The sequence below is a fragment of the Schistocerca serialis genome, chromosome 2 (genome assembly GCF_023864345.2).
Source record: "Schistocerca serialis cubense isolate TAMUIC-IGC-003099 chromosome 2, iqSchSeri2.2, whole genome shotgun sequence".
NCBI lineage: Eukaryota > Metazoa > Arthropoda > Insecta > Orthoptera > Acrididae > Schistocerca > Schistocerca serialis.
The window spans coordinates 739,481,942-739,507,278 of record NC_064639.1 but is presented as its reverse complement, the minus strand read 5'-3'; the positions used below and the strand labels follow the sequence as shown (position 1 = coordinate 739,507,278).

At 40.7% G+C, this 25,337-nt stretch overlaps 1 protein-coding gene across 2 annotated transcripts in view; it reads left to right on the top strand.

Moving 5' to 3' along the window:
• The window catches only part of LOC126457939 (uncharacterized), a 422,121-nt gene that overhangs the window by 189,677 nt on the left and 207,107 nt on the right, over nt 1-25,337 (top strand). For both annotated transcript variants that reach the window (XM_050094658.1, XM_050094659.1), the window contains 2 exons: nt 12,517-12,643; nt 13,670-13,794. In XM_050094658.1, coding sequence (XP_049950615.1) covers nt 12,517-12,643; nt 13,670-13,794 — 252 coding nt within the window. The remainder of the gene's footprint in view (nt 1-12,516; nt 12,644-13,669; nt 13,795-25,337) is intronic.

The window sequence follows — 25,337 nt, the reverse complement described above, 5'->3', positions numbered from 1 at the left end:
ACTCATACAGTTATAGTTGGTGGGGACTTCAACCTTCCCTCGATGTGTTGGCAAAAATACTTGTTCAAAACCTGTGGTAGGCAGAAAACATCTTCCGATATTGTCCTAAATGCTTTCTCCGAAAATTATTTCGAGCAGTTAGTCCACGAACCCATGCGAATTATAAATGGTTGCGAAAACACACTTGACCTGTTAGCCACAAACAATCCAGAGCTGATAGAGAGCATCATGACTGATACAGGGATTAGTGATCACAAGGTCATTGTAGCTAGGCTCAATACCGTTTCTTCCAAATCCACCAGAAACAAACGCAAAATAATTTTATTTAAAAAAGCGAATAAAGTGTCACTAGAAGCCTTCCTAAGAGACAATCTCCATTCCTTCCAAACTGACTATGCAAATGTAGACGAGATGTGGCTCAAATTCAAAGATATAGTAGCAACAGCAATTGAGAGATTCATACCTCATAAATTGGTAAGAGATGGAACTGATCCCCCATGGTACACAAAACAGGTCCGAACGCTGTTGCAGAGGCAACGGAAAAAGCATGCGAAGTTCAGAAGAATGCGAAATCCTGAAGATTGGCTCAAATTTACAGACGCTCGAAATTTGGCACAGACTTCAATGCAAGATGCCTTTAAGAGGTTCCACAAGGAAACATTGTCTCGAAATTTGGTAGAAAATCTGAAGAAATTCTGGTCGTATGTAAAGTACACAAACGGCAAGACGCAGTCAATACCTTCACTGCGCAGTGTCGATGGTACTGTTACCGACGACTGTGCCGCTAAAGCGGAGTTATTGAACGCAGTTTTCCGAAATTCCTTCACCAGGGAAGACAAATGGAATATTCCAGAATTTGAAACACGAACAGCTGCTAGCATGAATTTCTTAGAAGTAGATACCTTAGGGATTGCGAAGCAACTCAAATTGCTTGATACGGGCAAGTCTTCAGGTCCAGATTGTATACCGATTAGGTTCCTTTCAGATTGCGCTGATACAATAGCTCCCTACGTAGCAATCATATACAACCGCTCGCTCACCGATAGATCTGTACCTACAGGTTGGAAAATTGCGCAGGTCGCACCAGTGTCTAAGAAGGGTAGTAGGAGTAATCCATTGAACTACAGACCTATATCATTGACATCAGTTTGCAGTAGGGTTTTGGAGCATATACTGTATTCAAACATTATGAATCACCTTGAAGGGAACGATCTATTGATATGTAATCAGCATGGTTTCATAAAACATCGTTCTTGTGCAATGCAGCTAGCTCTTTATTCGCACGAATTAATGGCCGCTATCGACAGGGGATCTCAAGTTGATTCCGTATTTCTAGATTTCCAGAAAGCTTTTGACACCGTTCCTCACAAGCGACTTCTAATCAAGCTGCGGGCCTATGGGGTATCATCTCAGTTGTGCAACTGGATTCATGATTTCCTGTCAGAAAGGTCGCAGTTCGTAGTAATAGACAGCAAATCATCGAGTAAAACTGAAGTGATATCAGGTGTTCGCCAGGGAAGCGTCCTAGGACCTCTGCTGTTCCTGATCTGTATAAATGACCTGGGTGACAATCTGAGCAGTTCTCTTAGGTTGTTCGCAGATGATGCTGTAATTTACCGTCTAGTAAGGTCATCCGAAGACCAGTATCAGTAGCAAAGCTATTTAGTAAAGATTGCTGTATGGTGTGGCAGGTGGCAGTTGACGCTAAATAACAAAAAGTGTGAGGTGATCCACATGAGTTCCAAAAGAAATCCATTGGAATTCGATTACTCGATAAATAGTACAATTCTGAAGGCTGTCAATTCAACTAAGTACCTGGGTGTTAAAGTTACGAACGACTTCAGTTGGAAGGACCACATAGATAATATTGTGGGGAAGGCGAGCCAAAGGTTACGTTTCATTGGCAGGACACTTAGAAGATGCAACAAGTCCACTAAAGAGACAGTTTACACTACACTCGTTCGTCATCTGTTAGAGTATTACTACACGGTGTGGGATCCTTACCAGGTGGGATTGACGGAGGACATCAAAAGGGTGCAAAAAAGGGCAGCTCATTTTCTATTATCACGTAATAGGGGAGAGAGTATGGCAGATATGATACGCGAGTTGGGATGGAAGTCATTGAAGCAAAGACGTTTTTCGTCGCAGCGAGATCGTTTTACGAAATTTCAGTCACCAACTTTCTCTTCCGAATGCAAAAATATTTTGTTGAGCCCAACCTACATAGGTAGGAGTGATCATCAAAATAAAATAAGAGAAATCAGAGCTCGAACAGAAAGGTTTAGGTGTTCGTTTTTCCCACGCGCTGTTCGGGAGTGGAATGGTAGAGAGATAGTATGATTGTGGTTCGATGAACCCTCTGCCAAGCACTTAAATGTGAATTGCAGAGTAATCATGTAGATGTAGATGTAGATATTTTCTCCTTTAATAAATTAAATTAAATATCTTCTATGTTATCCAAGGATTTCTACTAGGCCATGCCTTTTTACGTATTTGATCCTCTGCTGCCTTCACTATTTGATCTCAGAAAGCTACCTGTCAAATGTTACCAAGTGCTCCCTCTGTAACTCACAATAATTTCTGATTCTTTCAACTTAACCGAGTTCCATCTCCTTAATTTGCTACTGTTTTACCATTTCTTAGGTTTTAATGTACAGTCTGTCTATACAAATAAAAATCAGTTGCCACATGTATGAAAGATCATCAATTGAGAACAGCTTGACCGATTTGGTTTTTTTTCCTTTAATTACTAGGGCAAGGTTTGTATGAAATAAAATTTTTGGGAAATCCACCGGAAAAGTTGAAAATCTGGATGGTTTTTTTATGCAAATCTCAATGAAAGAAATGTGATGGTCAATTTAACAGTTCTGTCATCACAAGTTTTCAAAATAATAACAAATTCCACAATGAGTATTGATATTTTGTGAAAAAGAATATAGTGGAAAGCAACATTTCTGTGTGTTATTAGTGGTGATAATAATGTCACGTAGAGGAAGGTGTAAGTAGATGAATGACGAACACTAACTTCACTTAACAAAGGTTTATTCAGCACTTGCACATACAAGAGTGCAGAGCAAACTACCTCTGGCCAGGACACATATGGTATATATACAGCTACAGAACATTCCAGTACAGTGCTTCTTGCCATTTGTGGATACTTCTAGAATGTACTCGAACCAAATACAGAAATTAAAATTTTTTTCAGTTCAGTTGAGTTTTGAATTCAAGACCCTCCATGCAACAATCTAGTATCATAACCACTAGACTTCGGCGACTGCACTACTCAGCTTCTTCTGTGACATTGCTCTGTCCTTAAGGGTACAGCGTCTCAGTGTTACATCCTCCTTGTCCGGGAACAAGTCACCAGTCCTGCATACTCCGACTCCCGATGCCTGATGTTCATCCTGGCAGTGATCTCCTTAGAACTTCCCTTGCCACTACATCCTTCGTTGCCTTTCCACTTGTTGCCTGTTGCTGGAACTTCAAATTTACCCTGGGCTGCAGGATTCTTCTAGGGCTTCATTCGAAGGACATGGACCGTATCTCCCATCTTGTGTCGGGGTCGAAATCTTCAACTTCATAAGTAACATCAGACAACTGTCTTACAACCTTACAAGGTCCAAAGTAGCGCCTGAGGAGCTTCTCAGAGAAACCAACCTTCCGAACAGGAGTGAAGTTCCAGACGAGGTCACCAGGCTGGTAGACAACAGGGTGGTGGCTCGCGTCGTACCTTTGGCAGTCGTTTTCTTTAGGCTGCAGCGTGTGGAGTTGAGCTAACTGCCGAGCTTCCTCAGCTCTGGTTAACACCTGCCCGATGTAGTCGTCGTCCACATCATCAGGATGTAACAGAAACACAGTGTCCATCATCATCGTTGCCTCATGCCCATGCACCAGGAAAAATGGCGTAAATCTTGTGGTGTCTTGTTTGGCAGTGTTGTAGGTAAACATCACGAAAGGTAGCACCTCATCCCAGTTGTTCTGCTCAACATTGACAAACATTGATAGCATGTCGGCCAAGGTCTTATTAAGGTGTTCAGTAAGCTCGTTAGTTTGCAGATGATAGGCAGTCATCATGTGATGAGTAATGTTGCACCGACAGTTTATCTCTGTCACAAGATTGAAAAACTTTCCCTCGATCCATAATTAACAATCTTGGGGCGCCGTGTTTTAATACAATGTCTTCCAGGATGAATTTGGCTACCTCAAATGCTTCGGCTGTTTTCACGGCTTTTGTAATGGCATAGTGTGTCAGATAATTAGTGCAAACAATAATCCATCTTTTGCCCCTAGCAGATATTAGTAATTGTCCGAGGAGGTCAATCCCAAAGGGCTGGAAAGGCGTTTCGGCTGGTGGAATTGGTATGAGTCAGCCAGGTGGTTACTGAGGAACTGCCATTCTCCTCGGGCAATCTCGACAGTGTGACACATAGTGACGGACACTCCTAAATAAACCTGACCAGAAAAATCTCTTGCAGATCCTATTGTATGTCTTAATAAATCCTAAATGTCTGGCCTTAGGTGTGTCATGGAATTTCTGTAGAACATCTAAGCGCATGTGTTTAGGAATCACTGGTAGCCACCTCTTTCCAAATGGATCAGAGTTTTTCGTACAAAGTAATCCATAAACTACCTTAAATTGTCCTTTCACATCCTCTGACCGATTTAAGGCAAGCAGAATTTGAGATATCTTGGCGTCCTTCTTCCACTCAGCAGAGAGACCCTGGAGTGCAGCGAGACAGCCACTATCTTCATCAAAGTCTTGATGGTCTTGAACAGAGTTTCTTGAGAGACAATCAGCATCTTGGTGTTTTCTTCCAATTTTGTACACTATGGTAATGTCAAACTCTTGAAGACTTAGTGCCCACCTGGTGAGTCGTCGTATTGGATCCATAAGACCTGTCAACCAACAAAGTGAGTGATGATCTGTAGCAACTGTGAATGGCCATCCATAGAGATACTGTCGTAATCTGCACGTAGCCCAGATCACAGCAAGACATTCTCTTTCTGTAGTTGAGTAGTTTCTCATAGGCCATAACGTTCTCTTTTCCATCCAAAATCTGCACCAGAACAGATCTCATATCCCCTGGCATCTGTATATAGTTCTGTAGGTGCTCTCTCATCATACAGACCAAGTACAGGGTCAGTCATCAGAGCTTTCGCAGCACATCGAAAGAATCTTGTTGAGCGCCACCTCAGATAAATTTAGCATCAGCTTTTAACAACTCTTGGAGTGGCCTGGCTTTGATACAAAAGTCTTTGATAAAACGATGGTAATAAGAACATAATCCGAGGAAGCTTCTCACATCTCTAATACTTTCAGGAATAGGAAATTCCGTTATAGATCTCACCTTTTCTGGGTCTGGTCACATGCCTTCGTTTAACACAAGGTCCCCAAGTATTTTGATTTCTTTTGCTCCAAAGAGACACTTTCTTGGATTAAGTTTCAGTCCAGCTTGTTGGAGCCCCCTCAGTCTTTTTATGTGTTCATCAGATGTCTCTGAGAACACTATAATGTCATGTAAATAACAAAGATACATCATCCACTTCAGGTGCCTTGATTATCCATCATTCGTTCAAAAGTTGCTGGTGCATTACACAAACCAAATGGCATTACCTTAAACTTGTACAGGCCCTCAGGGGTGATGAATGCAGTTTTCTCACAATCAGCCTCATCTACTTTGATTTGCCAGTATCCCGAGTACATGTACATGGTTGAGAAAAACTTATCCCCCTTCAAACAATCTAGTGTATCATCAATTCGTGGAGGATGGTAAACGTCCTTTTTAGTTACCTTATTAAGCTTCCTGTAATCAGCACAAGAGCACCAACTGCCATCCTTCTTCCTGACGAAAACCACTGGTGGTGATCATGGGCTCTGCGAAGGCTGAATGATGTCATTCTTCATCATTTTCTCTCTCTAATCGCGAATTATTCAACGTTCCATTGCTGACACACGGTATGCTCTCTGACTTATTGGTTGCTGGTCTCCAGAGCTAATCCGGTGCTTCACTGTTGATTTGTGTAATTTGCTCTTCACCTGTGGATTGAATCATTCAGAGAACTCTTGAAGAATGCCAAGTAGCTTCTTCTGTTGTTCCTTAGTGAGATCTGGTGATAGTTGAGCTAGAAGATCTTGTCTCATAGTGGTAGTGCTAATTTCGCCCACAGACTCGGCATGGGAATTTTCTATAACGCTCAGCTGTTCTGCAATTAACAGCTCAGCATTTGCTATGCACATGTATTGTGGAAGGATCTGCAATTCCCGGTGACAGTTAACTATCCACAATTCACCGAATCCGTTCTTAAACGAGACAACACAGGCTGGGGTGACCAAGTTATTCTTCAGTAGTATGCTTCTCTTACATTCCACTACAAGATCCATGGGTTGATGCATGGCATGACACAAGACAGCTACCTTTCTAGCGCTGACTGCAGGAATGATCACTTCATCCAGCACACATAGTCTCCACACAAGCGGACGCCCATTTTCCTGTCCACAGTATCTCATCTCATCTAGCACAATCTTCGAGCGACCACAATCTGTAACTGCATGAGAAGCTTTCAAAAAATCCCATCCGAGAATGACGTCATGACTACAGTCTTGTAAAACGATGAATTCTAAGGGCTGTGTATGGCCACTTATACCCACACGAAAGACACATCTTCCTGTACATTTTTACATATTTCCCATTAGCCACCTTCAGCAGAGATGTTTTGCTGTCGACGAATACGGTTTTCTGCAACTTGTGACAGTGACAGTACTTCTGCAAAATGACTGAATTGATGCTCCAGAGCCCACAAGAGCTTGGGCTGGTCGGCCATCTGTGAGGATATTGACATAGTTTCCTATAATTTTTGTAGTGATTAATGGTGGAGGACTTTTCTCTTCGGCAGCCTCACCTCCAAGGAAGGTCGCACCCTTTAGTTTTCCAGGTTGTGGCAATTAGGTGATCGTCTGGAGCTTCTAAACAGCAATGGAGACCTTGATTGACATGTTGGGAAGCATCCTCTCCAGTGGCTAGCTTGCGGCGATGGTGACCTACGTCGTCCTGCACCCACATCTTCTTGTTCATCTTTGTCGTCGTGGAGTTGGCGTTGGTCTGCTGTGTTCTGGCGTGGGCGTCATCAAATATCCACTGTCTTTCTCAACAATAGCACACCACATGTCCCAGTCGTCCACAGTGCAAACATACTGGTTGGTTATCTTGGGTCCTCCAGATATCAGTCTTCCTTGGTGTTCAAACAGGTTCCTCATGTGGCATTGTAGGAACATAACTTTGCCTGGGTCGTGACTTTTTTACTGTTTTAAATGGAAATGGAGGACGAGAGATTGGGTTTATTTCTTTGGAAAAAATGCCACCAGTGAGATGTCGAAACATTGGCTGACGTCTGTGCAGCACAGGCAAACTTCATGATCATGGAGTCAATTAAGCTGCCATAGAGTGTAGACAGTGTCTGAAGGCAAATCAAAGAAGACTGACAGACTGACTGACAGGCAATGCACAGCCTAAACAACTAGAGGAATAGACATGTTATACAATAAACATTTTCTGCTAAACTAGCTATGAAAAGAACATGCTAAGCTTTGGTGTGAAAATGGGTGATTTGTTTTCCTGTTCATAGCCATTTTTAACAGAAAATAGAAACATTGTGTTTATGATTAACTTTTATAATCCTACCTGCTCATAGATTAAAACCATGCGAAATACTGTCATTAAAGCGATTATCCTGACGGATCTAGCAGCTGGAAAGGTCTCTCTCATACCCCTTGGACTAATAATTCCAACCAATTTACCCTCTCATTTTGACTTCTGTTCCCAATCAAAGTTCTGTTTGTACAAACAAATAAGGTTGGAGAGAGGGGGGAGGAAGAGATGGGCAGAGAAGGGGGGAGGGGGAGATGGATAGAGTGAGTGTGGGATAAGAGATGTACAAGGTGTGGAGGGAAGGTGATGCCAGAGATAGGGGTCAGAAGGAGAAGGTGGAGAAAGAGAGGGATGGGAGTAGGAGAAAGATAGAAAGTTGTGGTGGTGGTGGTGGGGGGGGGGGGGGATGCGATTAGGACGTATATCCAATTCCCTTGCATATTTAGCAATTGCGGAGCATTGCTGGGTTCACTAGTAACCAATGAATTGTGAGCATAGTCAACACCATCACGTACTTGAGGCCTTAGTCCCGCTGCAATGCGGCGTCAGCCTTGTTACTATTGATGTGGCAGTGTTAGGTAGAGAATGTGTCTAGATGCCCTCTCTGCCACCACCTGAAAGCCCCCAGGCCGGAATTAGTGCATCCCAGCTGTCTGCATCTAGTGTAAGCCATGGAGTAGTGCAAACGTTTTCAAATGTCTGTGAATCGTGTAACTGAGGCAGTGCATAGGGACCAGCCCGGTATTCACCTAGTGGGATGTGGAAAACTGCCTAAAAACCACATCCAGTCTGGCCGGCCTACCGGCCCTCGTCATTAATCTGCTGGGCAGACTGATCCGGGGTCTGGCACACCTACCCAAGTCCAGGAACCAGTGCATTAGTACTCTTGGCTACCCTGGTGGGGTTGCTCATGAAAATGTCTTGCACTTTAAAATCTGATTTCAAAATCTCTGTCTTACCATTATATAATTAGTCTGAAATATTCCAGTGTCTGCAGGTCCCTACCACATATACAGCCTTTTTACATGATCCTCAGACAGTGATTAAATCATTCTCTGTGGAAAATTCTACCAGTCAGATTCCTTCTTCATTCCTTCCAGTGGTCTGTATTCTCCTATTATTTTTCTTTCTCTTCCTTTCCCTGCTATTGGATTCCAGTCTCCCATCACAATTAAATTTTCCTCCACCCTAAATATCTGAGTTATTTCTTTTATCTCATCATACATTCTGTCCATATCATGATCTGTGGAGGTAATTGGCGTATAAACATGTATTATGGTGGTGGGTGTTGGCTTTGTGTCTATATTGGTTACAATACTACATTCACTGTGCTGTTCATAGTAGCTTATCTGCACTCTTATTTTCGCATTCATTATTAGACGTACTCATGTGTTGCCCGTAATTAATTTCATATTAATAACCCTGTATCTGTCTGACCAGAAGTCCTGCTCTTCACTAATTCTCAATATATCCAACTTCAACCTATCTAGTTTCCTTTTCCTGTTCTCTGACCCCTCTACTCAACTAAGGGATCTATCATTCCATGATGTAGATGTAGATATTCTCCTGAGTAGGCGTCACCTGGAATTCCAAATGTAGGGACTATTTTACCACTGGAATATTTTACTCAAGAGGATGCCTTCATTATTAAATCATATATGTCCTTAGCAAAAATAATTGCTGTAGGTTCTCTTGCTGTCAGTTGTTTGCAGTACGAGCACAGCAAGGCCATGTTGGCTAATGTTAAAGGGCCAGATAATCAGTCATCCACACTGCTGGCCCTGCAACTACTCAAAAGATTGCCGCCACTTTTCAGAAACCACACGTTTTTCTGACCTTTCCACAGGTACCCCTCCATAGTGGTTGCACCTGTGGTACAGCTATCTGTACTGTTGAGACACTCAATCCATCCCCACATAGGCAAAGTACAGATTGTCCCACATAGATGCCAAAAAGCAGCCAACCATTGTGGCAGTGTTTTTGACTGTAAGACAGATGACTGATTCAGATAGGAGTGATTGGGGAGCAGAAAAGACTGTGGCAATTGGCAGAGTAAGGTCTCCAGGACAAGTAGTGAGGTTTTGGGAGGTGGGAGAGGGGAAGACAGAGGGCTTTCACTGAACATACCAAAATGAGTACTGAAAAAGATGACAGTACCTATGATTATATTATATTATATTATATTAGATTTACTTGATCCGTAGTGAGGAGGTCATCCATGATGTAGAACATCTCAGAAAAACAATAATAAATAACAAATATTTACAACTAAAGCAACTAAGCTAACGTCATTTTTTTAATGAACACTATATGAAAGGATCATTTTACAAAACTCATTTACTAAGATCACATTAATGCACTGAATTTAAAATTTTAAAAAAATATTTATAAGGTAATAAACATATAATAGAACTACTACAATACTTATTTACAATGAACACATTACTGAACTGAAATGGTGAAGAAGTTTATTCATCAGTGGAGTAGGAGGAGTTGGCCACCAATAAATCCTTTAGGCTTCTCTTAAATTGAATTTCATTTATTGTTAAGCTTTTTATTTCTGCTGGCAAGTTATTGAAAATGTCTGTTCCTGAAAAAGGCACACCTTTTTGTACAAGAGTAGGTGACTTCAAATCCTTATGAAGATTATTTTTATTTCTGTTATTGATTCCATGAACTGCGCTCATGGTTTGAAAAAGTGATATATTTTTAGTGATAAATTTCATTAAGGAATAAGTATATTGGGAAGCAGTAGTTTGTATCCCTAGTTCCCTAAACTGGCCTCTGCAGGGTGTTCTTGAGTTCACACCACATATAACTCTTATTGCACGTTTTTGTGCCCGGAAAACTTTAGCTTGGCTTGGTGAATTACTCCAAAAAATAATCCCATATGACATTGTAGAGTGAAAGTAAGCATAGTATGCCAGCTTTTTCATTTTTATATCCCCTATGTTTGAAAGAATTCACATTTCAAATAGAGATTTGTTTCGACACTTCAGCAGTTCTGTGGTGTGCTCCTCTCAGCTGAATTTACTATCATGCCATAATCCCAAGAATTTAACACTGTCCACTTCTTCTATTTGTCATCATTTATTAGGCATATACTCGCAGGACACCCCTTACAAGTTCTGAAGTGCATGTAGTGCCAATAGCACAGTCGGTTTTCAGTAGCTCCTCTGTTTATCATAACTCTTTCTTCAGCTAACTTTAAGTTCCCTACACCACTTTTCCACTGTAAGATATGACATCGCATTCAATATATGCAATTTCTCTGAAACCGTATAAGGATATGCACTAGTCGCTGAGAGGAAGAGAGATTTGCTGGGTTTGTGTATACACACAATTCTCCAACAAGTATTCAATTGAATTATCTTTGCCACCACTTGTTTTTTGCAGTAGAATTTCCACATAATACAAGAACACCAACTTTACATTGACAAATGTCCACTGCAGGTGGTAACCTTACTTTCCAAACATGCATTTTAATTGCTAGTGAACTAAATGTTTATTTGGCACTACAGTAGTGTAGCCATAGTCACAGTACTTAAAACTGTTCTTTAAAAAAAAAAGGGTTCTATTATCAGTTTCAATGAACTACATTGTCATTTTCATATGCAAAACATCAGCTGGAGAATATATAATGGGAATCATGACCAAACATCTGACAACAATTATTACGAAAAATAATTAGACCAGGCAACCGAGGCAATAGTGGCACAACCAAGTCACTGCAAGTTATGCCCATGCTTGCCCAACCATTCATTCCATGTCCTGTTGTAGGATAGATAAAAACTACACCAGGGTAAAAATTGCCATAGATTCTTGCATTGTGTCCTGTTGAGACACAATGATCATATAGCTGATATAAATTCACAAGTCTGAAAATTAAGCACATACGTGTATATTTACTCATTATCATGGTGCAAACTCTCATGAGATAAATGCATATAATAACCTCACCATAAGTGTACCAAGCACAGCAAGCTCCCATATGGAATGCACCACATAATTGTACTATGTTCCAAAAAAAGAATCTCAAAACATGCTGTACTCTCGTGTAGGACTGACACGCTACTAACTTGCTAACACAACCTTGCTCCATTTGCCTGGTAACCCATTCTGTCACTAGAGGGCATGAATGTTGTATAGAAACACAAGCAATAATGCAGGATCTACATAATGTACAATAACAGGTGCTAGATGGCACCATTGTCAGGTTTTAACAAAACTAGTCTCTAGTCGATATATACAAACAAACCAAACATTGGTATACAAACCTCTGTTCGTGTTGTAATTCATCTAATCTTGCCCTCATGATCCATATTGGAACGATATATAGGGGATTGTAGTATATTCCTAGAGTCATCATTTAGAGATGGTCCTTGAAAGTTTGTAAGTACGCGTTCATGAGGTAGTTTATGTCTATCTTCAAGAGTCTGGCAGTTTCCTCAGTGTCTTTGTGCCGCTCTCCCTTGGATCAAACAAACCTCTGATCATTTGTGCTGCCCTTCTCTGTATACATTCAGTATCCCCTGTTAGTCCTATTTGATATGGGTTTCATACACTTGATCAGTATTATAGGATGGGTCACAGGAGTGATTTGTAAGCAATCTTCTTTGTAGACTGACTGTATTTCCCTGGTTTTCTAGTATTAAACTGAAGTCTACCACCTGCTTTACCCATAACTGAGCCTGTGTGCTCATTCTGTTTCATATCCCTGCAAAGTGTTACACAGATTCCAACTGTGACTCATTGATATAACAAGGAAGATAGATAAATTATGTGTCTAATGTGTTATATATGAAATTGTCTTTTTAAAAAAAAAATTTGCATGATTACCAGTTGTGTATCATAATTTTAACACTTTCAGGATGTTCCATTAAAAAAAAATGCTGGGAATGTGGCAGCAAACATGTTGAGTGCTGGTTTTGCTCATGTCGCTGTTGTTCGTAATTCTACTGTGTATACTTGGGGAAATGCAGGTCAAGGATGCCTGGGTGAGTTTAGTATTAATATTTGTTGTAAAGTCGTAAAGTATCATCACTACAATGCAAAGAATTATATTGATACTGTGATAGGTATAGTTTCATTCAAGAAAGCTCTGCATCAAAGGTGATAGATGTCTGAGGATTTAAATCAAACTCTAAATACTCTTCCTATTCCTTCATTTCCGTTGTTTAATGTTTACCAGTTAGCAATTTTTTGTTGTATCAAATAGGGGAGTAGCTAATGGCTTTTCACCTCAAGGCCTGAATCATGGATTATGTAACTCAGGGTGGCACCATGTATGTATAATGTTAAGTCTTTGTTGGGGACTGTCTTGTACGGTTGATAAAATGATGAGTGATTTGAAGGGTTTTCTTGGTGTGATTGATGTAATATTTCAGGTGTCTAGCTGAGTTAGTGACTTCATTTAATGGCAAATTTGGCTAGAAACCTGTAAATGTACCATGAAATAATAAATGATGGACAGAGACTTTCGGTTGATTCACTTGTATTTCATGAGAACTCAGGAAAAGAAAAGTGAGCGAAGTTTGATGATGACAGGCAAGTGACTCACCTAGATGTACAAGTTGGAAGGTGGTGAGAACACAGTGAATGTTTCTTTTCCCTACCCTATTTCTTCTATTCTTTGTGACCATACAGTACATCTCTGTCTCTGCTACTCCTCTCTTATGTATTGTTTCCATTTTCTTGCACTTAATTAATTCTTTTAATGGTTTTTTTTTCATACTTTGTCCTGTTTTTATCTAGTCATTGCTTCCCTTGCCCCCTTTTTTCCACCAGAATTTTGTATTACATGGAGTCATCTGACAGTCAAGGCAACAGTCCTTTATTCATCCCTTTATTAAAACTGGGATGAAACACAAGGTAATTTAGAACATTTTTATTCATTTAGACATTTGTGAAGATTTTTTCTGTGGAGAATGACAGGCTAGCCTCCCTGAACAACTAGTTTTGTTGTATTAATATTTATTTTTATGTTCAAGTAGTGTTGAAAGTTTTCCTCTTTTTATTTACAGGTACTGGTCCAACAATGTCTCGCTTTGGCACTCCTCATGGCCTCTCACTGTTCCCAAATCTGAAGGTGGAGGTGAGCGCTGTGGCTTGTGGGCGCCAACACACTCTTGCTCTTACAAGCAATGGGGTGAGTATTGCCCACGACATGTGATGTATATTTTCAGACACTTATATTTTGAAACAGGTTTACATCTGCATTGTCCCAGAGAAAGAAAAATCATTGACGGAAAGTTTTTCCTCTTATTGTCAGTTTGCACCATTGTACAGTTACAAGTAACAGCCAGATGCATTTATTTCAATTTCTTGTTTTCTGTTCTTGTCTTAGCTTTCCATAAGTTGTTTCTTCTCTGTTGTCCTTTCTGTCATATTTATATTGCAAACACTCATAGCCTCAAGCTGAAATATCTTCACATTATTTGGAACTCAATCAGGTAAATCAATAATATGTGCAGTAAAAGATATCACATAATTCTGACATAAAATATACTGGAAAACTGGTCATATTGATATGTGTGAGCTCCACTGGTGGTATATAGTGCAGTAAAAGATATCATGGCAGCATTTTGACATGAAATACACTGGAAAATTGGTCATATTGATACGTGTGAGCTCCACTTGTGGTATATAGTCTGTCAGTTCAGGAACTAAATTTCGTAAGGACACCAACAACACCATCAATGACTGATTTATGAGTGTGATGGAACAGGTTGTTCATGCTCTTCCATGGGATGCAATGGAGAAGATATGATGTGAAGTAAAGGTAGGTCGTGCACAAATATACGGGTTCAAAGTAATGGTTCACTGAAGTGAACAAAAGGACTGAGGAATGACTTCTGAAGAACTGTTGTTCACCATTTACTTTGGTTGTGGTCAGCTTTGTTCCCTAAATGGTCATTCAGCATTCACTTCAGCCGCTCTTCTTCCTGGAATGGTCACTAACCATTCACTTTGGCTGGTCTCATTTTCACCTTGGTCTAGTTTGGCCAGGCTTCTTTCTTGTTCTAATTCTAGTTCCTTCGTTCCTCATTCTTTTTGGGTAGTCACTCATTCCCCATTCCAGTTTAACCTTTTTATAATTATATAACATATATAAAAACTAAGTTGTATGTAATACATACATTTTTTGGACAACAAAAAGAGAAATATGATTATCTCTTTGTTATTTTGATAAAATGTAAAATGCATGCTTATCATATGGCAAGTTTTTTTTTATTTACTTGGTTTAACAACTAGTTTTCAAGATAACTTTTAATCATTTTTATTTATTTATTTATTTAAATCATACTGTCAGAAACTTTATACAGAACTTGCCGTTTTCTTATTTCTTTGAAAAATTAAACTTGATGCTTAGGGAGGCTCTTATTTTTCAGGTTTGGTTTTTTCTTCACACTACTCCCTAATTCACTTTCTTTGCACAAAAGAATGAGCTGTGCATGATTTTGGCTCTGTAGGAAAAGGGGAAGGGGTGTCTCTGCATTTGAAAAATTATAGAATGGTATAAAGTTGCATCTACTTTCTATCTCAAAAATATTTATGCAAAAGGAGCTTCTCAACAAAAAACTTTGTACAATCTTTTGTTGTTGTGGTCTTCAGTCCCAAGACTGTTTTGATGTAGCTCTTTATGCTACTCTATCCTGCGTGAGCCTCTTCATCTCCAAATAATTACTGCAACTTACATCTTTCTGACTCTGCTTGCTGTATTCATCTCTTGGTCTCCCTCTACAATTTTTACCTCCTGTGCTTACGTCCAGTACTACACACATCAAAAAAAGTTTTGCATCACCTCAGTTCCGATAGTTCCGGAACCTGTACAGAAAATTGGAATAGAGATCAACATAAATATCATTTCTGCCCTCTTTATTTCTCATGAAAAGCATACATTGCATGTTGTACCACCATACAGTGAGATCTTCAGAGGTGCTGCTCCAGATTGCTGTACACACTGGTACCTCTGGTACCCAGGAGCATGTCGTCTTGCATTGATGCATGCCTGCATTCGTCATGGCATACTGTCCACAAGGTCATCAAGACACTGTTGGTCCACATTGTCCCACTCCTCAATGGCGATTCGGCATAGATCCCTCATAGTGGTTGGTGGGTCACGTTCTCCATAAACAGTCATTTTCAATCTATCCCAGACATGTTCGATACAGTTCATGTCCGGAGAACATGCTAGCCACTCTAGTTGAGCAATGTCGTTATCCTGAAGGGAATCATTCACAAGATGTGCTTGATGGGGGTGCAAATTGTCATCCATGCAGACGAATACCTCCCAAATATGCTGCTGATATGGTTGCTCTATCGGTCGGAGGATGGAATTCACTTATTGTACAGCCATGGCGCCTTCCATGACCACCAGCGGCATACATCACTCGCACATAATACCACCCCAAAACAGCAGGGAATCTCCACCTTGCTGCACTCACTGGATAGTGTGTCTAAGGTGTTCAGCCTGATGGAGTTGCCTCCAAACACGTCTTCGATGATTGTCTGATTGAAGGCATATGCGAAACTCATCGGTGAAGAGAACGTGACGCCAATCCTGAGCAGTCCATTTGGTATGTTGTTGGGCCCACCTGTACCACGCTGCATGTGTTGTGGTTGCAAAGATGGACCTCGCCATGGACGTTGGGAGTGAAGTTGTGCATCAGACAGCCTATTGTGCACAGTTGGGAGTCGTAACACAACTTCCTGTGGTTGCACGAAAAGCATTATTCAATATGCTGGCATTGTTGTCAGGTTTCCTCCAAGCCATAATGTGTAGGTAGTGGTCATCCACTGCATTAGTAGCCCTTGGGCAGTGTGAGCGAGGTATGTCATCGGCAGTTCCTGTCTCTCTGTATCTCCTCCATGTGTGAACAACATCACTTTGGTTCATTCTGAGACACCTGGACACTTCCATTGTTGAGAGCCCTTCCTGGCACAAAGTAACAATGCGGACATGATCAAACCATGGTATTGACCGTCTAGGCATGGTTGAACTACAGAGAACATGAGCCATGTACCTCCTTCCTGGTGGAATGACTGGAACTGACCGGCTGCCAGACCCCCTTCGTGTAATAGGCGCTGCTCATGCATAGTTGTTTACATCTTTGGGCGGGTTTAGTGACATCTCTGAACAGCCAAAGGGACTGTGTCTGTGATACAATATCCACAGTCAACGTCTATCTTCAGGAGTTCTGGGAACCGGTGTGATGCTAAACTTTTTTTGATGTGTGTAAATTGATGAGCCCCTGATATCTCAGAATGTGTCCTATCTACCGATCCCTTTTTTGGTCAAGTTGTGCCACAAATTTCTTGCTTCCCCAGTTCTGTTCAGTACTTCCTCGCTAATCTTCAACATTCTTGTGTAGCACCACATTTTGAAAGCTTGTATTCTGTTTCTATGTAAACTGTTTATCGCCCATGTTTCATTTCGGTACGTGGCTACACACCAGACAAATATCTTCAGAAAAAACTTCCTATCACGTGAATCTATATTCAGTGTCAACGAATTTGTCTTCTTTAGAAATTCTTTTTGTGCCATTGCCAGTCTACATTTTATATCCTCTCTACTTTAGCCATCATTAGTTATTTTGCTGCCCAGATAGCAAAAGTCATTTGCTAATTTAAGTGTCTCATTTCCTAATCTGATTTCCTTAGCATCACCTAATTTAATTTGACTACATTCCATTATCCTTGTTTTGCATTTATTAATGTTCATCTTATATCCTCCTCCTGGCAATGTAATTTAAAAATTTTTCTTATCCATTTCACATGCTTTATTTGCGACTTTTAAAGTTTTCTTCTTCCATCAATTAAATTTAATATTGCTTGTTTTTTCCAAGGATTTCTACTAGGCCTTGTCTTTTTACCTATTTAATCCTCTGCTGCCTTCAATATTTCATCTCTTTAAGTTACCCATTCATCTTCTACTGTATTCCTTTCCCCTCTTCTTGTCAATCATTCCCTAATGCTCCCTCTGAAGCTCTCAACAACCTCTGGTTCTTTCAACTTATCCAGGTCCCATCTCCTTAATTTCCAACCTTTTGTCCAATTTATTCAGTTTTAATCTACACTTCATACCAATAAATTGAGGTCAGGTTCCACATCTGGAAATGTCTTACAATTTCAAATGTAGTACCTCCCCCCCTCCCCCCCCCCCCCCCCCCACACACACACACAGACACACACACACACACGAACCATGGACCTTGCCATTGGCGGGGAGGCTTGCTTGCCTCAGTGAAACAGATAGCCATACAATAGGTGCAACCACAATGGAAGGGTATCTGTTGAGAGGCCAGACAAACATTTGCTTCCTGAAGAGGGGCAGCAGCCTTTTCAGTAGCTGCAGGGGCAACAGTCTGGGTGATTGACTGATCTGGCCTTGTAACATCAGCCAAAATGACCTTGCTGTGCTGGTACTGTGAACAGCTGAAAGCAAGGGGAAAGTACAGCCGTAATTTTTCCTGAGGGCATGCAGCTTTACTGTATGGTTAAATGATGATGGCATCTTCTTGGGTAAAATATACCAGAGGTAAAATAGTCCCCCATTCAGATCTCTGGGTGGGAACTACTCAGGAGAACATCGTCATCAGGAAAAAGAAAACATATTATAGGGATCGGAGTGTGGAATGCCAGATCCCTTAATCGGGCAGGCGGGTTAGAAAATTTTAAAAGGGAAATAGATAGGTTAAAGTTGGATATAGTGGGAATTAATGCAGGTCAGTGGCAGGAGGAACAAGACTTCTGGTCAGTTGAATACAGGGTTATAAATACAAAATTGACTAGGGGTTATGCAGGAGTAGGTTTCAGAACAAAAAAAGAAAAAGAAAAAAATGGGAGCACGGGTAAGCTACTATGAACAGCATAGTGAATGCATTATTTTAGCCAAGCTAGATACGAAGCCCATGCCTACCACAGTAGTACAAGTTTATATGCCAACTAGCTCTGAAGGTGATGAAGAGATTGAAGAAATCTATGATGTGATAAAAGAAATTTTTCAAATAGTGAAGGGAGACAAAAATTTAATAGTCATGGGGGACTGGAATTCGATAGTAGGAAAAGGAAGAGAAGAAAAAGTAGTAGGTGAATATGGAATGAGGGTAAGGAATGAAAGAGAAAGCCGCCTGGTAGAATTTTGCACAGAGCATAACTTAATCATAGCTAACACTTGATTTAAAAATCGTGACAGACGGTTATATACATGGAAGAGGCCTGGAGACACTGGAAGATTTCAGATAGAACACATAATGGTTAGACAGAGATTTAGGAACTAGGTTTTAAATTGTAATACGTATCCAGGGGCAGATGTGGACTCTGACCACAATGTATTGGTTATGAACTGTAGATTAAAACTGAAGAAACTGCAAAAAGGTGGCATTTTAAATAGATGGGATGTGGATAAACTGAAGGAACCAGAGGTTGTAGAGAGTTTCAGACAGATCATTATGGAACGATTGAAATAGTGAAGGCAGCAGCAGATCAAGTAGGCAAAAGACGAGGGCTATTAGAAATCCTTTGGTAGCAGAAGAGATATTGAATTTAATTGATGAAAATAGAAAATATAAAAATGCAATAAATGAAGCAGGCACAAAGGAATAGCAGGGTGTCTACGACCCGGGACAACCGGGAGATCCGGGAAAAACCAGGGAATTTTTTCATCCGGGAGAAAACCAGGAAAAACCCAGGAATTTTTTAGAGTTCCGGGAGTCTATTAGTTGTCAGTTAATTTTTTCTGATTTTGAGTGATAAGAATCAGTACTCCAACAAAGGATATTACTGTATCCCACTTCTGCGGAATAATACTGTAGCAACAAAACATGAACGAGAGGGGAAAAAAACGAAAATAAAACTTAAGTCACAAAGGAAATGCGCCATAAACAACAGCAAAACATAGTGCTCATACAAGCGTCTGCCAACAGCAAAGTGTGTCAAATGCTTTAGGAAGACTATGCAATGCTTCCTAACAACAAATTGCCTCCGATGAGCGTGACGTGACTGACAGTACTGGTACTCCAGAAAATTTACATCCGAATCTGGACATATGAATGTGCACTTTAAGCCAAATTATGCATTTTAGTATGGTTCACGAAATTCCGATATTCTTGAAGTATCCTCTGATGTCTTGTTTCTTTTGTTACATAGTGCAAGATCTTTTAACGTTTTACACATACGAACACACGAGCTTCCTGCATCATCGTAGCTGCGCTTGAGCAGTGGCGCCTGTTATCTGGCGTTCTCTGGTAACTGCTGTAACAAATCAATTTCTAACAGGTCACGGGAAAACATTGCGGATGGTGGTTTGAAAAGTAAATTTACTTTTACACAAGATGAACAATGTGCGAGAATGTATGATGAATTTCTTAAATCACAGAGCATTTGACTCTCAATTAAAAATCAACTCTTTGAGGACGACCATCTAGAAGAGTTTCGACCCCAGAAGATCAGAAATTTACGTCGTTATTAAAAATTTTATTGGCACATTTGTGTGATATATCTGAAAGTGTAACACGCGCAAAAAAGATCAACATTATATGTGGAAGCTTAGCGTCTCTTGCAGCTTATTAATCTTCGAGACCACGATAATATATGAAAGCTTTGTTTTTCTTGTAGCAACACTATGTATATTAATTTAAACCATTAACTTTTCCTGTTTGTGTTTTCGCGCTACTTGAGAGTGATCTTGCTATTGGCTGACTACCTCAAGTGTCCTCTGCTGTCTTCGGCTGGCGAGATCACGTGACATGAGCTATGACTGGCTTACAAAAGCGCGTCGAATTTATACCTTCATAACACACCATACATGTTCCTGCACGTCAAAGATCTTTCCAAAACGTGTTACCCCCCCCCTCCCCTCCCCCCCTCCCCCCCTCCCCATAGTTTCGTTTTCTAAAGTGTCGGGAAAGTCTATGTCGGCATATAAAACCATAAATATTCAACATTCAAAGGACTGATAAGTTTCACAGTGCCGAGGGAAACTATACTATAACTTAACACAGGAAAAGTGTATGTTCACCCGGGAGAAAGTGTGTTTTCAACCGGGAAATCCGGGAATTTTTTTTCCTTGTCCCTGTATACACCCGGAATACAAATGTCTCAAAAATGAGATCGATAGTAAGTGCAAAATGGCTAAGCAGGAATGGCTAGAGGACAAATATAAGGATGTAAAGGCATATATCACTAGCGGTAGCATAGATACAGCCTATAGGAAAATTAAAGAGACCTTTGGAGAAAAGAGAACCACCTGTATGAATATCAAAAACTCAGATGGAAAACCAGTTGTAAGTAAAGAAGGGAAAGCAGAAAGGTAGAAGGAGTATGTACAGGGTCTATACAAGGGCAATGTACTTTGAGGGTAGTATTTTGGAAATGGAAGAGGACGCAGATGAAGATGAAATGGGAGATGTGATATTGCATGAATAATTTGACAGAGCACTGAAAGATCTAAGTCGAAACAAGTCCGCAGCAGTAGACAACATTCCATCAGAACTACTGATAGCTTTGGGAGGGCCAGCCATGACAAAACTCTACCATCTGGTGAGCAAGATGTATGAGACAGGCAAAATACCCTCAGACTTCAAGAAAAATAAAATAATTCCAATCTCAAATAAAGCAGGTGTTGACAGGAGTGAAAATTACTGAACTATCAGTTTAATAAGTCACAGCTGCAAAATACTGGCACAAATTCTGGACAGACAAATGGAACAACTGATAGAAGCCGACTTTGGAGAGGATCAGTTTGGATTCTGTAGAAATGTTGGAACACTGGAAGCAATACTGACCCTATGACTTATCTTAGAAGATAGATTACGGAAAGGCAGATGTACTTTTCTAGCATTTGTAGACTTGGAGAAAGCTTTTGACAATGTTAACTGGAATACTCTATTTCAAATTCTGAAGGTGACGAGTCAAATATAGGGAGGGAAAAAGCTATTTGCAATTTGTACAGAAACCAGATGGCAGTTATAAGAGTCAAGGGGCGTGAAAGGGAGGCAGTGGTTGGGAAGCGAGTGAGACGGGGTTATTCAATCTGTATACTGAGCACGCAGTGATAGAAACAAAAGAAAAATTTGGAGTAGGAATTAAAATCCATGGAGAAGAAATAAAAACTTTGATGTTTGTCGATGACATTGTAATTCTGTCAGAGATGGCACACGACCTGGAAGATCAGTTGAACGGAATGGACAGTGTCTTGAAAGGAGGATATAAGATGAACATCAACAAAAACAGAATGAGGATAATGGAATGCAGTCGAATTAAATCAGGGGATGCTGAGGGAATTGGATTAGGAAATACGACAATTAAAGTAGTAGATGAGTCTCTTTTGAAAGTATTTGTATGGACTGTTGCCATGTATGGAAGTGAAACATGGACAATTAATAGTTTAGACAAGAAGAGAATAGAAGCTTTCGAAATGGGGTGCTTCAGAAGAATGGGTAGATCACATGACTAATGAGGAGGTACTGAACAGAATTGGGGAGATGAGGAATTGGTGGCACAACTTGACTAGAAGAAGGGATTGGTTGGTAGGACACATTCTGAGGCATCAAGGGATCACCAATTAAGCATTGGAGGGAAGTGTGGAGGGTGAAAATCATAGAGGGAGATCAACAGATGAATACACTAAGCAGATTCAGATGGATTTAGGTTGGAGTAGTTACTCAGAGATGAAGAAGCTTGCACAGGATAGAGTAGCATGGAGAGCCACATCAAACCAGTCTTTGGAAGGAATACAACAACAACCACCTCAACCTCTGTCTAGCCATCACATAATCAATCTGAAACCTTCCAGTGTCTCCAGGCCTCTACCACATATGCAGCCTTGTTTAGTGGTTCTTAAACTAAGTGTTGGTTATGATTAAATTACATTCAATGCAAAATTCTTCTAAATTACATTCAATGCAAAATTCTTCTAAGTTTCTTCCTCTTTCATTCATTTCCCTCAGTCCATATCCACCTACTATTTTTCCTTAACGTCCTTTTGCTACTGGCGAATATCAATCCCCCATCACAATTAAATTCTCATCTCCTTTAGCTATCTGAATTATTTGTTCTATCTCATCTATATTTCTTCAATCTCTTCACCTATAAACCTATAGTTAACTAAGTGTGTCATGCAGACATGGTGACAAAATCAAATTTTCTTTGAAAAGTACTCATTTATCAGTACAGTCTCTGTTTCATCTTGGAACTTTATGAACTGCTGAGACACAAGCTGAGAATCAAATATAGCTACTGATCCTTGTTTTTTCTATTAAAGTGTTCCATGAATGTGAAGCCTGTCTGAACTGGATCATTTACAAGCCGTAGTTTAGTAACTAGGTGTAGAACATTGACGACATCTTCATTTTCATGCCACTATGAAGAATCTGTCTTTAAGAAATATGTATGAAATTCATTTAAAGGTACTCTTATTTTATTAGAAATAAACTGTTCAATTCCATCATTCATAATTTTTGGGATTTGATCGATTCCTACTTGCGTCCTTATATATTTTTAACTGTTAACTATGCATCACAGTTTGCTGTAGTAACTGTTTTCAATTTCATTCAGAAGATTTAAGTGACAAAGCAAGGGACAGGAACCATAAATTATTAAATTATTTTTCAGTTTTTGTGAAGCCTCACCAGGGAGATCACTATTGATAACTCTCTCTCTCTCTCTCTCTCTCTCTCTCTCTCTCTCTCTCTCTCTCTCCCCTCCCCCTCTCCCTCTCCCCCCTCCCTCTCCCCCTCCCTCTCTCCTCCTCCCTCTCCCCCCCTCTCTCTCCCCCCCTCCCTCCCTCCCACCCCTATCTCTTCTCTCACCCTTACCTTTCTTTGGGTGATGTATGTATCCCATTGGAACACAGAAAGATACTCAGCAAGATAATTCTTTGAGAAATGATTCCTCAGTTAATTCAAAAACTACGAATATAATCCTCTCATATATCAAAGTATGCCTATCCATATAGCAGAGATGCTGAGCCACAAATAGGCACAACAAAAAGGCTGTTACAATATAAGCTTTTGGCCAACAAAGTCATCTTGGATTTTCCATTGTTTGAAAGTGTGTGTGTGTGTGTGTGTGTGTGTGTGTGTGTGTGTGTGTGTGTGTGTGGTCTTCAGTCCAGAGACTGGTTTGATGCAGCTCTACATGCTACTCTATCCTGTGCAAGCTTCTTCATCTCCCAGTACCTACTGCAACCTACATCCTTCTGAATATGCTTAGTGTATTCATCTCTTGGTCTCCCCCTACGATTTTTACCCTCCACGCTGCCTTCCAATACTAAATTGGTGATCCCTTGATGCCTCAGAATATGCCCTACCAACCGATCCCTTCTTCTAGTCAAGTTGTGCCACAAATTTCTCTTCTCTCCAATTCTATTCAATATCTCCTCATAGCAGAGAAGGGGAAAAAAGACTAATGGGCACATTGATGGAATAGAAGGCTGTGTAGTGCTGGATTGGAAGCAGGGAAGGGACAGGTAGGTGGAGGACAAGGGACTAGTGAAGGTTTTGGCTAGGGTGTTGTGAGACCATAAGATATAGTGCAGGGAGAGTTCTCACCTGCCAATTCAGAAAAGCTGGTGTTGGTAGAAAGGATCCAGATGGCACAAGCTGTGAAACTGTCATTGAAATGAAGCACTTATTGCTGGGCACCATGTTCAGCAACTGGGTGGTTCAGCTGTTTGTTGGCCAAATTTTATTTGTAGCCACTCATGCAGATAGATTGCCTTTTAGATGTCATGACAATGTAGAAAGCAGCACAATTGTTGCAGCTTAATTTGTAGATAACATGCCTGCTTACACAGGTAGCTCCGTCTTTGATGGCGTAGGAGATGCCTGTGACAGGACTGGAGTAGGTGGTGGCAGGAGAATGTACAGGACAGGTCCTTGCATCTAGTCTATTGCAGGGATATGAGCCATGAGGCAGCAGGTTTGGAGCAGGAGTGGATTAGGATTGGACAGTAATATTGCATAGGTTCAGTGAGTGGTGGAATACAGTTGTGGGAGGGGTGGAAAGAACGGGGGGGGGGGGGGGGTAAGATATTCCTTGTATCAGAATATGATGAGTGGTAGTTGAAACCCTGGTGGAGAATGTAATTAAATTACTCCAGTCCTGGGGGGGTACCGAGTCAATAGGGGAGTGCTCCTTTGCCTTTGTGGCTGAGCGTTTTGGTATGTGGAAATGGCAGGTGATTGAAGAGAGAATGGACAGAAGATCTGTTTGTGCACCAGGTTTGGAGGGTAATTTTGATGTGCGAAGGCTTCAGTGAGACCCTTGTTATGTTTGGAGAGGAACTGCTTGTCACTAAAGATGGGGTGATCTTGTGTGGCTAGGCTGTATGGAAGGGACTTGTCATGGAATAGTAGGCAGCTGTTGAAGTGGAGGTACTGGTGGCAGTTGGTAGGTTTAATATGGATGGAGGTCAGCAACAAGGAAGACGGCTTGGTGGGTTGGGGAGCACTAGCTGAAGCTAATGAGGGAGAAGGTGTTGAGGTTCTGGCGGAAGGTGATTGGCTTACCTCACCCTCAATCCAGATGACGAAGATGTCATTCGTGAATTTGAGCCATATGAGGGGTTTAGAATTCAGGGTGGCTAGGAAGGATTCCTGTATATGACTCATTAATAGGTTGGTGTCATGCGTGTGCCCATTGCTGTGCAATGGATTTGTTTCTAGATGACACCTTCAAAGGAGAAGT